Raw genomic sequence first — 12,096 nt, 5'->3', positions numbered from 1 at the left:
CTCTGGTTAAAAATATATTGACCCAAGCACAGTTCTTAGCCCCCAACCCTTGAGAACTGCCAACGTATTGGCTGGGGGGTCCCCTGGGCCCTGAGGAAAGCAGACAAGCTACTATCTCCTATGAACGGACAGGCAGGCTGGGGTGGCCACTAGAAGTCAATGAGCAGAAACCAGCAATCAGTGGGACTCGGGGTGTGATTCTAGCCCTCTTTAAAGAGAAAGATAAAACCTACATGTCTCACCCTATTTCTTAAATGGGACATCCTTTTGGTCTAATTTCGTAATAAAGATCAGAATCAGAGTAATTACAAAAAATAGGTGCAATACAATTAACAAGAGCCACAAACCATTGACAAAGTGCCTTGTGTATTTGGTGGATTTCAAAGGCTTGTTAGCTCAGGACATTTCAATTGGAAACAGCCTACACTCCAGTACATTTTCTTTTTAATCACACTTTGCCTTATTTTTTACTTTCATGAAAAGACTGTTTAAGGAAGAGAAGGTGAAGGCAGTTCTCTGCTGAGATGCAATCATCAGGAATTCGAAACTTAGCACTATAATGGCTCACATTTTACACCCCAGCCTCCAGCAGTGTGCACCTCTGCTCTGGAGCTGAAATCAGAATGGCTATTCCAGATATGGGTGATCAGCGGGGGTTACTATTTAAAATCGACTTTATTTAGGTACCAGAAATGAAGTGGCCTGATTCAATGAGATCGGGGTTCACCTGTGAAATAACAGGCTGAGTTCAGTTCCCATCAGTGCAGCTCCTGCTGGGACACCTTTCCTCTGCACCTCTGCGGAAGCTAAGGGAATTGATCCTTTGATTTCCTTCCTTCCCTTAATTCAGATTTACAAATTAGAGCTCTTCAACAAATTGCCCTAGGGTTAACAATATCCTTGGACTGACAGGTAAGAAAGGAACACCAACTTTATATACTCCTATGTTCACAGAGGCCTATACTATCTAGGAGCCATCAGTACCCCAAATATTTATCATTCGAATCTCAGTTCCTTTTTAGAGACAGGGAGAGGGTAGGAAGGTTTTTCCCCTGGCCTTGCAGAGTTATATCTTCTCATTTGTCCAGGAAGCTAATAGCTCCCACTGACCCAGCTGCTGTGTTTCGTGGCCCAAGAGATGGTAAGGGTAAAACACCTATGGTGGAACTGTCTGTCTACACTGCAGGTCCACCAAAGGCAATGACTTTCCCATAAGCGCTTCTGTCTCCTCAGACTGTCCTCTGACAGAGGACAATAAAATATTCGTGGTTTCCTAACTGGGGAAAGTATGGTTATTCATTTTCCAAGCCTCTCCCTTTTTTTGGAGTTGTTCAGGAGTAGAAAATCAACTAGTAACACTCATTAAAAGCCCACTGCATGCCAGGAGTTCTGGAGGAATACAGAACAAAAACACAATCACATCCCGTGACGCTATGTGAACTTAAATTAGAGAGTATCTTAGAAAGCATAAAGTGAAATACAAATGCTGGAAACTTAACAGCACAGCCAAGGTCGGGGTGCGTTTTATGCGTGTGGACAACACACAGGATCACTTACCAAGAAAATGTGGACAATTATTACTATAGGAGCGAATGGGATTTGTGAGCACCAAAAGCAAATAGGCAATGATCAGCCGAGTCAGGGAGTGCTTATCAAGAAGGGCCTCCTGGAGATTTGAGGGGCCTGGATTAGCTGGGGAGCTGGGCAGGAGCACGTGCTCCAGGAAGCTCTACAGGGAATTAAGTCAGTTCTTTTCACCGTTAAGTAACTAACGCGGGGCTGGGGCGGGGGCACCCGCGTACCTGCGATGCGCTTCATCCACGAGGCCTCGTCGATGCCCAGGTTGTTGTTGATGATTTTCAGAATGTTGCCCAGGACGACACTGAGGTGTTCAGAGGTGACCTTGGTGCACCAGGGGCCTGTGCTGGGGGGCAGGTGCTCAGGTCCCCGCTCCCACCAGTAGGACAGGTAGTTGCAGAGCATGGGCAAGATCACCTCGATGACGTGCGGCATCTCCGTGTACCGGGCCCCCGACTCGGCCAGGTCGTTGATTTCCTTCATCAGGCCTTCCAGCTGGGGGATGTCGGGGCACATCTCCTCCACCGTGTCTGGCATCCCCAGAACTGACCGAGAGGGCACAGGAAGAACAAAGGGGCAGTAATTCAAAAGTGCAGATGGTGCAGCCATCTCTCTCTCTCTGTCTGCTCCTCTTTGGACATAATTTTCCATCCCAGAGTCTCAGACAAGTAAGCACCAGATGTGGAGGAACTTCTGCCTCCAGCTGCCTTTGTAAAGACTGTGGCTTCCAGAGGCTGGCTTATCTTGCTAGATGTCATATTCAGGTTAAAAACACTCAAACAGAAGGTTACAGGAGTGTAACAGAGACACAGTCGAGGGACGTTTCATAAGATGTCTCTGTGATAAAGCCAGTCTCTTGGTTTCTCCCTCCTGGCCTCAGTGCATGCACTGCAGAAAAGGCAGTACTAGGATGAGAAAAGCAATCCACTGGTGTGGAGTTGCCAACTGGTGGTTCAATCCACTGGATCATGTCTATACTGTTCAGAAAAGGAAGAAGAAACCTGTTGCATCAACAATTCTTTCAGCTGGGCCAGAAACCATACTTTCTACCCAGTTGAAATTTGGGGGGAAAACATTGCACATACATTTATTTCTGCATTTACAACAGAAGTTATTGATAACCTGAAGCGACATGTGACAAGACCTCTTGTTAATCCCTTAAGCCTTCTTGTTTCCAAAGGCTTATGTGCAAGGAATAGTGAGTTAGCCCTGTCTTCTCCTCACACTGAAGGAGCTGGGTCACTTCACTGAACAAGGACAGACAGGATGAAATGATGACAGGCAGAGTTCAACATTAAACACTGTCAGATACAAGAACAGCCAACAGAAGAAGCCAGGGGACATCTGTCCTGTTCTCTTTAAGGCAAAGGTCACTGCTTCCCCCAAGACAGGAGAAGAGACCAGAAGCAGCCTGAGCTTCCTGATGGGCGAGATGGTAACAAGGACTCTGAGTGGTGGGACACAGCATGCTTGAGGAACAAGCACCAGCCTGAAGGTCTGCACGAGGGTCCACTTATCTCACGGCCCCCAGAGTCCACCTGAGCCTGGGAGGCCGTTCACATGCAGACTCCACCCACAGACCACACTCCTCACCGTGGGGCCGAAGCATCACAAGGGCTAGGGAGTCTGAGAAGCCGCGGGAAAATGCGGAGCCTTTTCCTGGAACATAAGATCCACGAGAAGATTTGAGGAAATTATTTTTGGTATTAGAGGTAAAATGGGAAGATCTCATGAATTTCAAAGGATAAAGCTGAAGACTTCAAATAAAGCATAGCATTCTGTGAACTGGGCTATGCCTGCAGGCCCTTGGCCACTGGGTTCCTGGCGGCGAGGAGTCTCTCCTCTGGATTTTAAGTCACAGGAAGGGAAGGGTGAATGAATAAGCGCAGCCACAGCAAATTCCTCGGCCGTTAGGATTACTGGCTCATCGGAAGACACTGTTTCGATTTCTCTCCTGATTGTACTGCCTGGAGCAGAGACACAGAATCCTCCTGGCTACCTTGGAGACAATGACTCTGTAGCTGAGACGAGCGGTTCTACGGCACAGTGTCCAGCTGCACAGTGACGGACCTGGGAGAGTGTCCCTGCTGTGGAGCATGCCCCGTGAGGCCCTAACATCCTTTCTCTAATTACGCTTTTCTGTGGCTATCACTATGGCCTTTTGGCAAGTACAAGGCTACAGATCTCTCTTCCTTGGAAGCGAGGAGTGAACCAGTGTCCTTTAAAATCCAGACGATTCAAAAGGACTCGTAGCATGACAGCCAGTGAGCACTGAGCCTCTGGGATGTACAGCGGAAGGGAGTGGCAAGGGTCAAGCACGCTCCACTGCCAGTGCTGCTTGCTTGCGGAGAACAGGTCTAGCCTGCACCTTGCCGCAGAGCAACAAGAGTCGGGGGGACGTGAACACAGGGGTCTGGGGAGACTCTCACAAACAAAATCATTTGACACATACGGTGTCAGAATAAACAGGTACAGATGGTAAAGCCAAACATTCCACCTTCCAGCTCTGCACATGGAACAGTGCCAACTGCCACGGATGCAAGTGAAGTTTACAGCTGTTTGGCTGTAACATGATACATGAGAAGGCTGGTGTTTGGAGGAGTGTGTTTAAATGTCACATAGACAACACATCATCATGGACACTTTTTTTCTACCTACGGAGAACACAGAATTGCCTGAGGTTGCTTCACTGGAGTCGTTATAATGACCTTTAAAAGTTATTTATGTGTAATTGGTCCTTGAGGGGAAGAAACATTTGCAATTTAGGCGGTGGTTTGTACTTCAAATGCCACATAATAAACCCATAGAATGAATGCTGCTGAGTTATCTACCTGAAAAACAGCTCATCTGGGTGCTATTAGAATCACAAGGCTGGAAGGGGGGACCATGAGAACACACTGTCCTTTCTTCTTCAAATCAATGGTTGCCAACGCCAGATCCGCCTGCCAGCAGTGGCAGCACCACAGGGAAACTTATCAGGACCCTCGGAATCCAGACCTCCTGAACTAGAAACTCTAGGGGCAGGACCAGCAAATCTACTTCAGCAAGCCTTTCGAGTGATTCTGATACACCCCAGCGCCTGAGAACCACTGGGAACCAATGACTTAGATCCCAAAGCTGTATTTTCTTCCCCAGGCAGCGCTTCCCTTGAGAAGACAGCGCCATCCCTTTGTAGTTTAGGCAGGCAGCTTCCATGGGAACTGGACCTCCTTTTTCTCTGGCTGACTATTTCAATCAGGATGCGGGAAGTAAACTGGCTGGTAGCTAGGATGTTTTGGTCAATCTAATATTCTGATTCATAGACCACTGCCACACATAACCAAAGATTTATCTAGTTTTCAATAACTGGCACGTAACAGTATTAAACCTTTCCTAGGCGTATCTTAATTTTTGGATGAGTCCGAAAATGCTCCAGGATCTTACAGGATAGAAGAGTTTCCAGTAAGAGTAACCTTTCTGGCAAAACACCAACTGTCAATTAACAGAGATGCCCAATTGACTGAAGGCTTGATAAATCAGTTCTTACTGTATTTCTAAACCAAGGACTCACATCACCTGTCACCTCACTTCATTTGTCACATCCCTTTCCCTCTTTGGGCTCTCAGGCCACCCACTTTGAGTGAAGTCTACTTTCTCAGAGTTCACCAAGCCATCAGTGCTCCTCTGGTTCCAGGCAAACCTGGCTATCCCCGCACAGGCGTTCATGTACACTCGACTTTTCAAGAAGCCCCAGACTCCTCCTAGCCCTTTCCTCAGCCCAGGACGGTAGGTAAGCCTCCACTGGAAGGCTGTCTTTTGAGTCTCAAGTCTTTCTGGGGCTCCCACGTGTACACACGTGTACATAACTGAAAGTCTGTTTTTCTCCTGTCCATCTGCCTTTTTTAGAGGGGGAGGGGGTCTCAGCCAAGAACAATAAAGGGTAGAGGGAACATTATTTTTCCTCCCCTCCAGCCGCAGACAACATGTAAACGAGAGGGTATGACTGCGGTCCAATCAAACACTATTTACAAAAATCGGCAGCGGGCCAGATCTGGCCCATGGCCATAGTCTGTCTACTGCTGTTCTAGACCTTAGTGTGTCATCATTCCTATCAAATTCTCTTCCTTGTAGGATTTCAATTCCTTCTGGTGTTTCTTCTATGTTTTATTTTTCCACGAAGATGGAGAATGTGTGGTCGTTATCCTCAGACACACAGCCTCTCTATGAACTGGAAGAGCTTAATAAGGTTATCAGTGCAGCTGTGTCTGCTCCGAGGATGCTCCGGAGAGAAGTGCACAGAGCAGTGCCCTGGTGTGCCCCTAGGTGCAGAAGGAGGGCAGAGACCGGGGCCGACAAGAGAACTCAGCTTTAGGATGCAAGGGATTTAGAAATCCACTACACTGTCTCCTCATTTGACAGGAGAGGAAACCAAAGTCTAATGATAACAGAGGACCTGCCCATGCCCACTGTCCCAGCTGATGGAGACATGCCACCCAGTCCCAGATTGGACCTCCCAGTCCCTCTCAGTCCCCATGAACCAACAGTGCTGTGGGGCTGCTGCCCCCGCCTGCGCGGCCTTCCTTCCCAGCTGCTTTCCTCTGTGCCTGTGGGTGGTGACCTCTGAGGGATGGTACTTACTGGCCCTCTCCCTGGGGGTTTTGGTGTTGAAGACTGAGAGCGGATTGTAGCGGTTAAGGGTGGGCTCCAGGAAGGCCACTGGTATGGCGGCTGCCAGAGAGGCCAGGCATTCTCCAAGAGCAGGACGTTGCCTGGAAACAAAGAAGTCCATTTAGAAGTGGTGTCACCCCCATGCTGGCCCCTGGCATTGGTGGCCAGGCCCCTTTCCCAGGATATCTCAGGCCACTTCTCCATAGATTGCTCCACGGGACAGCCCTAGGCCCCAGGCTCAGCAAGGCTGCAGGCTCTGCTCCCTCCCCACCTTTCTCTGGACACTAATCAATGGTTTACAATGGTCTCCCTCCCTGGAACCTAGTTCTTGAATACCTAAGGTGATGTAATACACTATGTAGTTTTGTTCTCTCCCAGTATCTCTGAGAGCAGGTTGTGCTGGCATCCAAAATGAATTTGATCTTCCTTGTTCTCAACATGTTTTGAAATGTTCTGTGTAATTACTCTGTGTCTATTCCCTGCTATCAATGTAGTTTATGTCTCTCGGTGGGAACAGTAGATAATGGGCCAAAAAGCACCAATAAAACACCAACTGAAAGACCTGCCTTGCAAGACAAACAACAGGTCCTAAAGCATATTGCTTGATTTAGAGAAAAGAGCTCTAACACCTATTACTTTGCTTTCCTTCATAAACATTTGAGTGTCCGCCATGTATTAAGCTCTGGGCTTTTAAAAAAACTGAAGTGTAGTTAATTTACAATGTTGCATTAGTTTCAGGTGTACCCAGCAAAGTGATTCAGTTATACATATATATATACATATGTATATATATATATACACACACACACACATTTTCGTATTCATTTCCATTAGTTTGTTATAAGCTATTGAACATAATCCCCTGTACTATACAGTAGGACCTTGTTGTTTATCTATTTTATATATAGTAGTTTGTATCTGTTGATCCCAAACTCCTAATTTATCCCTCTCCCCCTTTCCCCTCTGGTAACCATAAGTTTATTTTCCATCTGTGAGTGTCTTTCTGTTTTGTAAATAAGTTCATTTGTGTCATATTTTAAAATTCCACATATATGTGGTATCATGTATTTGTCTTTCACTGTCTGACTTACTTCACTTTGTATGATAATCTCTAAGTCCATCCATGTTGTTGCAAATGGCATTTTAAATTCTTTTTTTTTATTGAAGTATAGTTAGTTTATGGCTGAGTAGTTTTCCATTTTGTGTGTGTGTGTGTGTGTATATATGCATGTATGTGTTTATATATATACACAAACCACAACTTAAAAAAATTTTTTTTATTTCTACTTTTTATGGGTGGGGAGTTAATTAGTTTTACCTACCTACCTATCTATCTATCTAATGGAGATACTGGGGATTGAACCTAGGACCTCCTACATGCTAAGCATGAACTCTACCCTCTCCCCCATGCCACATTTTCTTTATCCATTCATCTGTTGATGGACATTTACATTGCTCCCATGTCTTGGCTATTGTAAATAGTGCTGCTATGAACACTGGGGTACATGTATCTTTTCAAGTTAGAGTTTTCTCTGGATAATGCCCAAGAGTGGGATTGCTGGATCACATGGTAACTCAATTTTTAGTTTTTAAGGAACCTCCCTACTGTTTCCCACAGTGACTGTACCAGCTTACATTCCCACCAATAGGGTTGGAAGGTTCCTTTTTCTCCACACTCTCTCCATAAGCTCTGGGTTTTAAGCCTCTCTAGGAAACAAGCAATCAATCAAAACCAAAATGCTTGGGATTCCTAATTCAGGTTTCTAGTTCTCCAGCTGAGAAGACTCGCGCTGGCTTGCAGGATAACCAAGGCTGCAAGCGTCAGTGATGGGAACCAGCCACCGGCTGGTCAGAGCAGAGCTAGTACTGAAATAGTGCTTCCCCCTTGACATGGGCTTAGCCTTGAGTTGTACTGTCTAACCCAGCAGGTCCTTTCTGCTAGTGAGACAATACAGTGACAGCGCCGGCTTGAAGGGGCCTGTATGGGGACTGACATCTGTTGCTTTCTGATGAATGGGGGACCAGAGCATTTGTTTTCCACCCATTGATATCTTCTCTCCGCCACACACTGGCATTCAATCACAGACAGACTACACATCTGTCCTGTGAGTTGCACATGTCAGTTCCCAAATAAGCGGAAAAATTTCTTTAAATAAACCAGTAATGTGAGTCTTCTGTTAGCCCACGATATGAAGATAACTAGTGGAAAATGCAGACAACCGGTCTATACTTAAGAGTTGGAAGGACTTACAGTGCTCAAGCCCGTCTTGTTTGCCTGTCTCTGTGACTGATCAGCTCACACTGAGCGTGGACACTGTGTGTATGAAGCCCACTAGCAGAAGCCCTGGGAGCATCTCGGGGGATGTTACAGAACCGTCACGGAGACCACTGCCAGCTACAGCGGGCACACTTGGAGCCAAGAGCATACATCTACCCAACTACTGCAATTCTGTGGAAACAGAAAGGCATTCAGTTCTCAGGGTTCCCTCCAGCTCCCATCAAAACCCATACTGTGTTAACCGTCATTCACTATGACCACAGTCAACAATCCCAGCAGCGCCAAGAGGCCAGAATGTCAAAGCTGCAGGGCCTCTGGATGGGATAACAAGCTAGGGGAGCCACAGTTCACTGAGGAGTAAGCCAGTCTCAGCCTCAGCCTTTGTCTTCCAGGTGGTGGAAGTCCTTTCTCACTGATGCGGAGGCACTACAGAGCCCTGAAGCTGTATCTTTATGGTCTAATTCTAAGGATTAGAATCAACCAGCAACGTCATTACAGCACAGAGAGAGACACACGTTTGAGTTAGATTAAAAATGTGATCTTAACTGATCCTGAAAAAAAATGACAAGACTATCTGGGGTGGAATGAGAATCTGCAGGGGGCTGGCCTGGGGTATACAGAACTGTTCTGCCTGAGATGCCAGAGGGGTCTCCTGGACCAGAGAGAGGGTGGGTGAGTGAGTCGGTAGAAAGCTGTGTATTCCTTGGAGCCCCCACGTGATCTGCAATCAAGTTACCAAACTTATGAAAAAAGTGATCTTTTAATTACTCTAAAGGACAATTAATATATATGGTTTTAGTCCTTATCTTCTATCCTCTTAGGCTTGGATTTTAGGGGACTAGCTGACAGCTTATTTGGCCATGAAGTATTTGAGCAGGTAAGTTTCAAATCAGCCTCCAGCAAGCAAGAACGCCCTCAGCCAAGCAATCACTTCTTAGCTAACGGCACAGCCTTGTCTTCCATGGAAGGTCTGGCTGTTAAATCCCCCAATCCAGGTCTGCCTCGGAGGCACAGCAGCCCTGGATGAAATGGGGTCCTCCTGGGCCCTTTGTAGGCAGCTGCCCAGGCTCCATGTGGAGGCAGTCAGTGATGAGGATGCGGGGCTGTGCAGACCCGTAGACCAGGGTTCCCCTCTGGGAAGCTTTGCACAGCTGTTTCACTTCTGAGCAGATGTGGGCGAGTCCTGCCCCCCCCTTCCCCACCTCTCCTCCCCCTCTTTCCTTCCCTTCTTCGCTAAGCTCACGGGGGTGATGGAGGTGTAAGAAGACACCAGTAACTTCACGGACAACCAAGCAGAGTGAGGGCCTGTGGACACCAAATACGAGGACCCACGAGGGGCTGTTTTCTCAGGCAACTGCACATGTGGTGTTTCTCCTCACCTCAGTCTTGCCTTTCGAGGAGGAAGAGGACAGAAAGAGTTAAGTTATGAGGCGAGAGAAATACCAGTAGAGAATGAGCAGTGAAGGAAAAAAAATCTGGGTGAAAATCAGGGATGACAAAGGGTCATATCAAATCTGAGACAAATTTCAGTTGCCAGGGAGGGGAACCTAGGACACATGTGGCCCTGTGCTGTCTTGGTACTAAATGGACCCATTACCCCTTCCTTTCTCTTTCTCTCACCAAATTTAAAGCCATCATCTCCCGAAAGTGCATTTCTAGAAAGTTAGTTGGATACAAAGGCGATCCTTGGGGCGGGACAGCTCTCTGGTGCTCTGCTGACTTGCTGACTCACAGGGGAGGGACACGCAAGTCCCTGTCCTCACTGGTTCTAATTACTGACACACACGCTCTACAAGCTCACCCCAGGGTATTTTCTAGTCTGGAGCACACAATGCTAATTAGCTGTGAGGGATAAAAAGCGGTTCTCCTGGCCTCCCTGTTAAAAGTTCCATAAAAGTAGAGCCCCTAAGTCTGCCGATTAATGCTCATGGCTGTGAAATATCAGAGTGAATGGCTCGGCCTCCAGGCCATAGGAGAGAGCGAGCCTGGCAAAGGGCTGCTGCTAAAATGCTTCTCTGGTTGTTAGCGCCCCCCAGGGGACAGTGTGGGTGTGGACCAAGCGGAACCAGGGCTAGAGAAATAGCTCCATAGCAACCCTACGATCTCCTTGAGTTTACCCCTGGACAGAGACCCTCCCTCTCCCCATCCTCCTCAGTTCTTACTGCCTGGTCAGTATTTTTCATATAATAGTACTTGGTCAATGTGACTGATTGAAGAGGGTTCAATTTGTATTAATTTGTATTTCGGTTTTTGTTACTTCCTGAGTTGATCTCTCAATTGTATTTCCATGAATCTTGTTTCTCAGGTACAGACGCAGAGACAAAGTCATCATAGTAACAGTGATTATGCCAGCACATATCTGGTGCTTTGCAGTTTGGAAAGTTCATTCAAGAAAATCCTGGAGGACGTGAAGGAGGGGAAACAACACGCAGCAGAGGAGCGCAGTTCTAGACAGCAATACTAGGCGTCTCAGAGGTGCAGGGAAAGCGATGTTTGATCAGAAGCAATTGATCAAAGGGGGCAGGGCAGAAAGGAAGAAATAAGTCTCTCTGAAGTGTGGAGGCAAAAACAGTTTTAATTTGAAATAAAAAGGGAAACTCAATGCTCAATGTAATCAACTTCCAAACTTAGTTTTCTTAACCTACCCCCATCAAAGGCTCTATCAACGAGTCCTCCTTGTTAAAGAATGTAAGTATTCTCCACGGTGAGATACGTAAAAGCCTTTATTCTCTGAAACTGTGTAGCTGAAAACTTTACTTGTCAGGGACCACCTCAGTATTGTCTCAATTAGAAAATATTCCAAAAAGGAAAAAAGGTCTCTACTCTGTTTCAATGACTTTTTCCCCCTTACAGTTACCCTTATAACTGAGGTGTCCAGAATCTTCTCTCTGCAGTGCACGCTCAAGCTACAGCCAGAAACCATACTCCACTGCAGCTACAGAACTCAGTAACTCAGGTTGTAGCTCCACTGCAACCTACAGAACTCAGTACCCAAAGAAACTGCAGTAAAAAGTCGTAGAGAAATGGTGGATTTTATAATGCTTTTCTCCCTAAAACCCACAAGACCTGGGGGGGGGGTGGGACTGGGAAGAAATTTAGATCTATGTCGAAATTAGAAAATGTGTGTTAGCTTCAGACCACAAAGTATGGACCAGATCAAGTGAGGATGCTAAAATTGAAATGTGCTTTCCAGACCTAGAGCAGAGTATAGAGATCTCTGGAAGGGAATGTGGGGATTTTGAGGAGCCCAGGATATGAGTTTTTGGGATTTTGAGGAGCCCAGGATATGAGTTTTGCTTGAAACAATGAGGATGAAGGGTATGAGCAGGCCCCAGGAGACCTGCTGGCCGTGCGTGTGAGGCCCACGTTCCATACTGCAGAGAGGCAGGCAGCACAGAGCAGGAAGGGGTGTGTGTGCCACCTGCCATGCCTATGACCTGGGCTCCTGGCCTGCAAACCCCTGGAGGTGAGGCGGAGTGGAAAAAGGGAGACATCATCTGTCTTGCAGCTGCTGCCTCAAGTCCTCTAAAGTGGGGAATGAATGTGAATTAAGTCACAAAGCAAAAGGCCTATCCTATAGGATGCACCAAGTA

The 12,096-nt window shown here is 46.9% G+C and overlaps 1 protein-coding gene across 1 annotated transcript in view; it reads right to left on the bottom strand.

Annotated features, from left to right (window-relative positions):
- The window catches only part of RYR3 (ryanodine receptor 3), a 499,145-nt gene that overhangs the window by 64,649 nt on the left and 422,400 nt on the right, over positions 1 to 12,096 (bottom strand). Inside the window, exons 65-66 of the mRNA XM_031453356.2 lie at positions 6,196 to 6,326; positions 1,803 to 2,123 (exon numbers count right to left, since the gene is read on the bottom strand). Of these exons, the coding sequence (XP_031309216.1) occupies positions 1,803 to 2,123; positions 6,196 to 6,326 (452 nt within the window). The remainder of the gene's footprint in view (positions 1 to 1,802; positions 2,124 to 6,195; positions 6,327 to 12,096) is intronic.

Source organism: Camelus dromedarius, chromosome 5 (assembly GCF_036321535.1).
Source record: "Camelus dromedarius isolate mCamDro1 chromosome 5, mCamDro1.pat, whole genome shotgun sequence".
Taxonomy (NCBI): Eukaryota; Metazoa; Chordata; class Mammalia; order Artiodactyla; family Camelidae; genus Camelus; species Camelus dromedarius.
The sequence above is the reverse complement of the archived record's forward strand: the minus strand, read 5'-3'. Positions and strand labels throughout refer to the sequence as shown.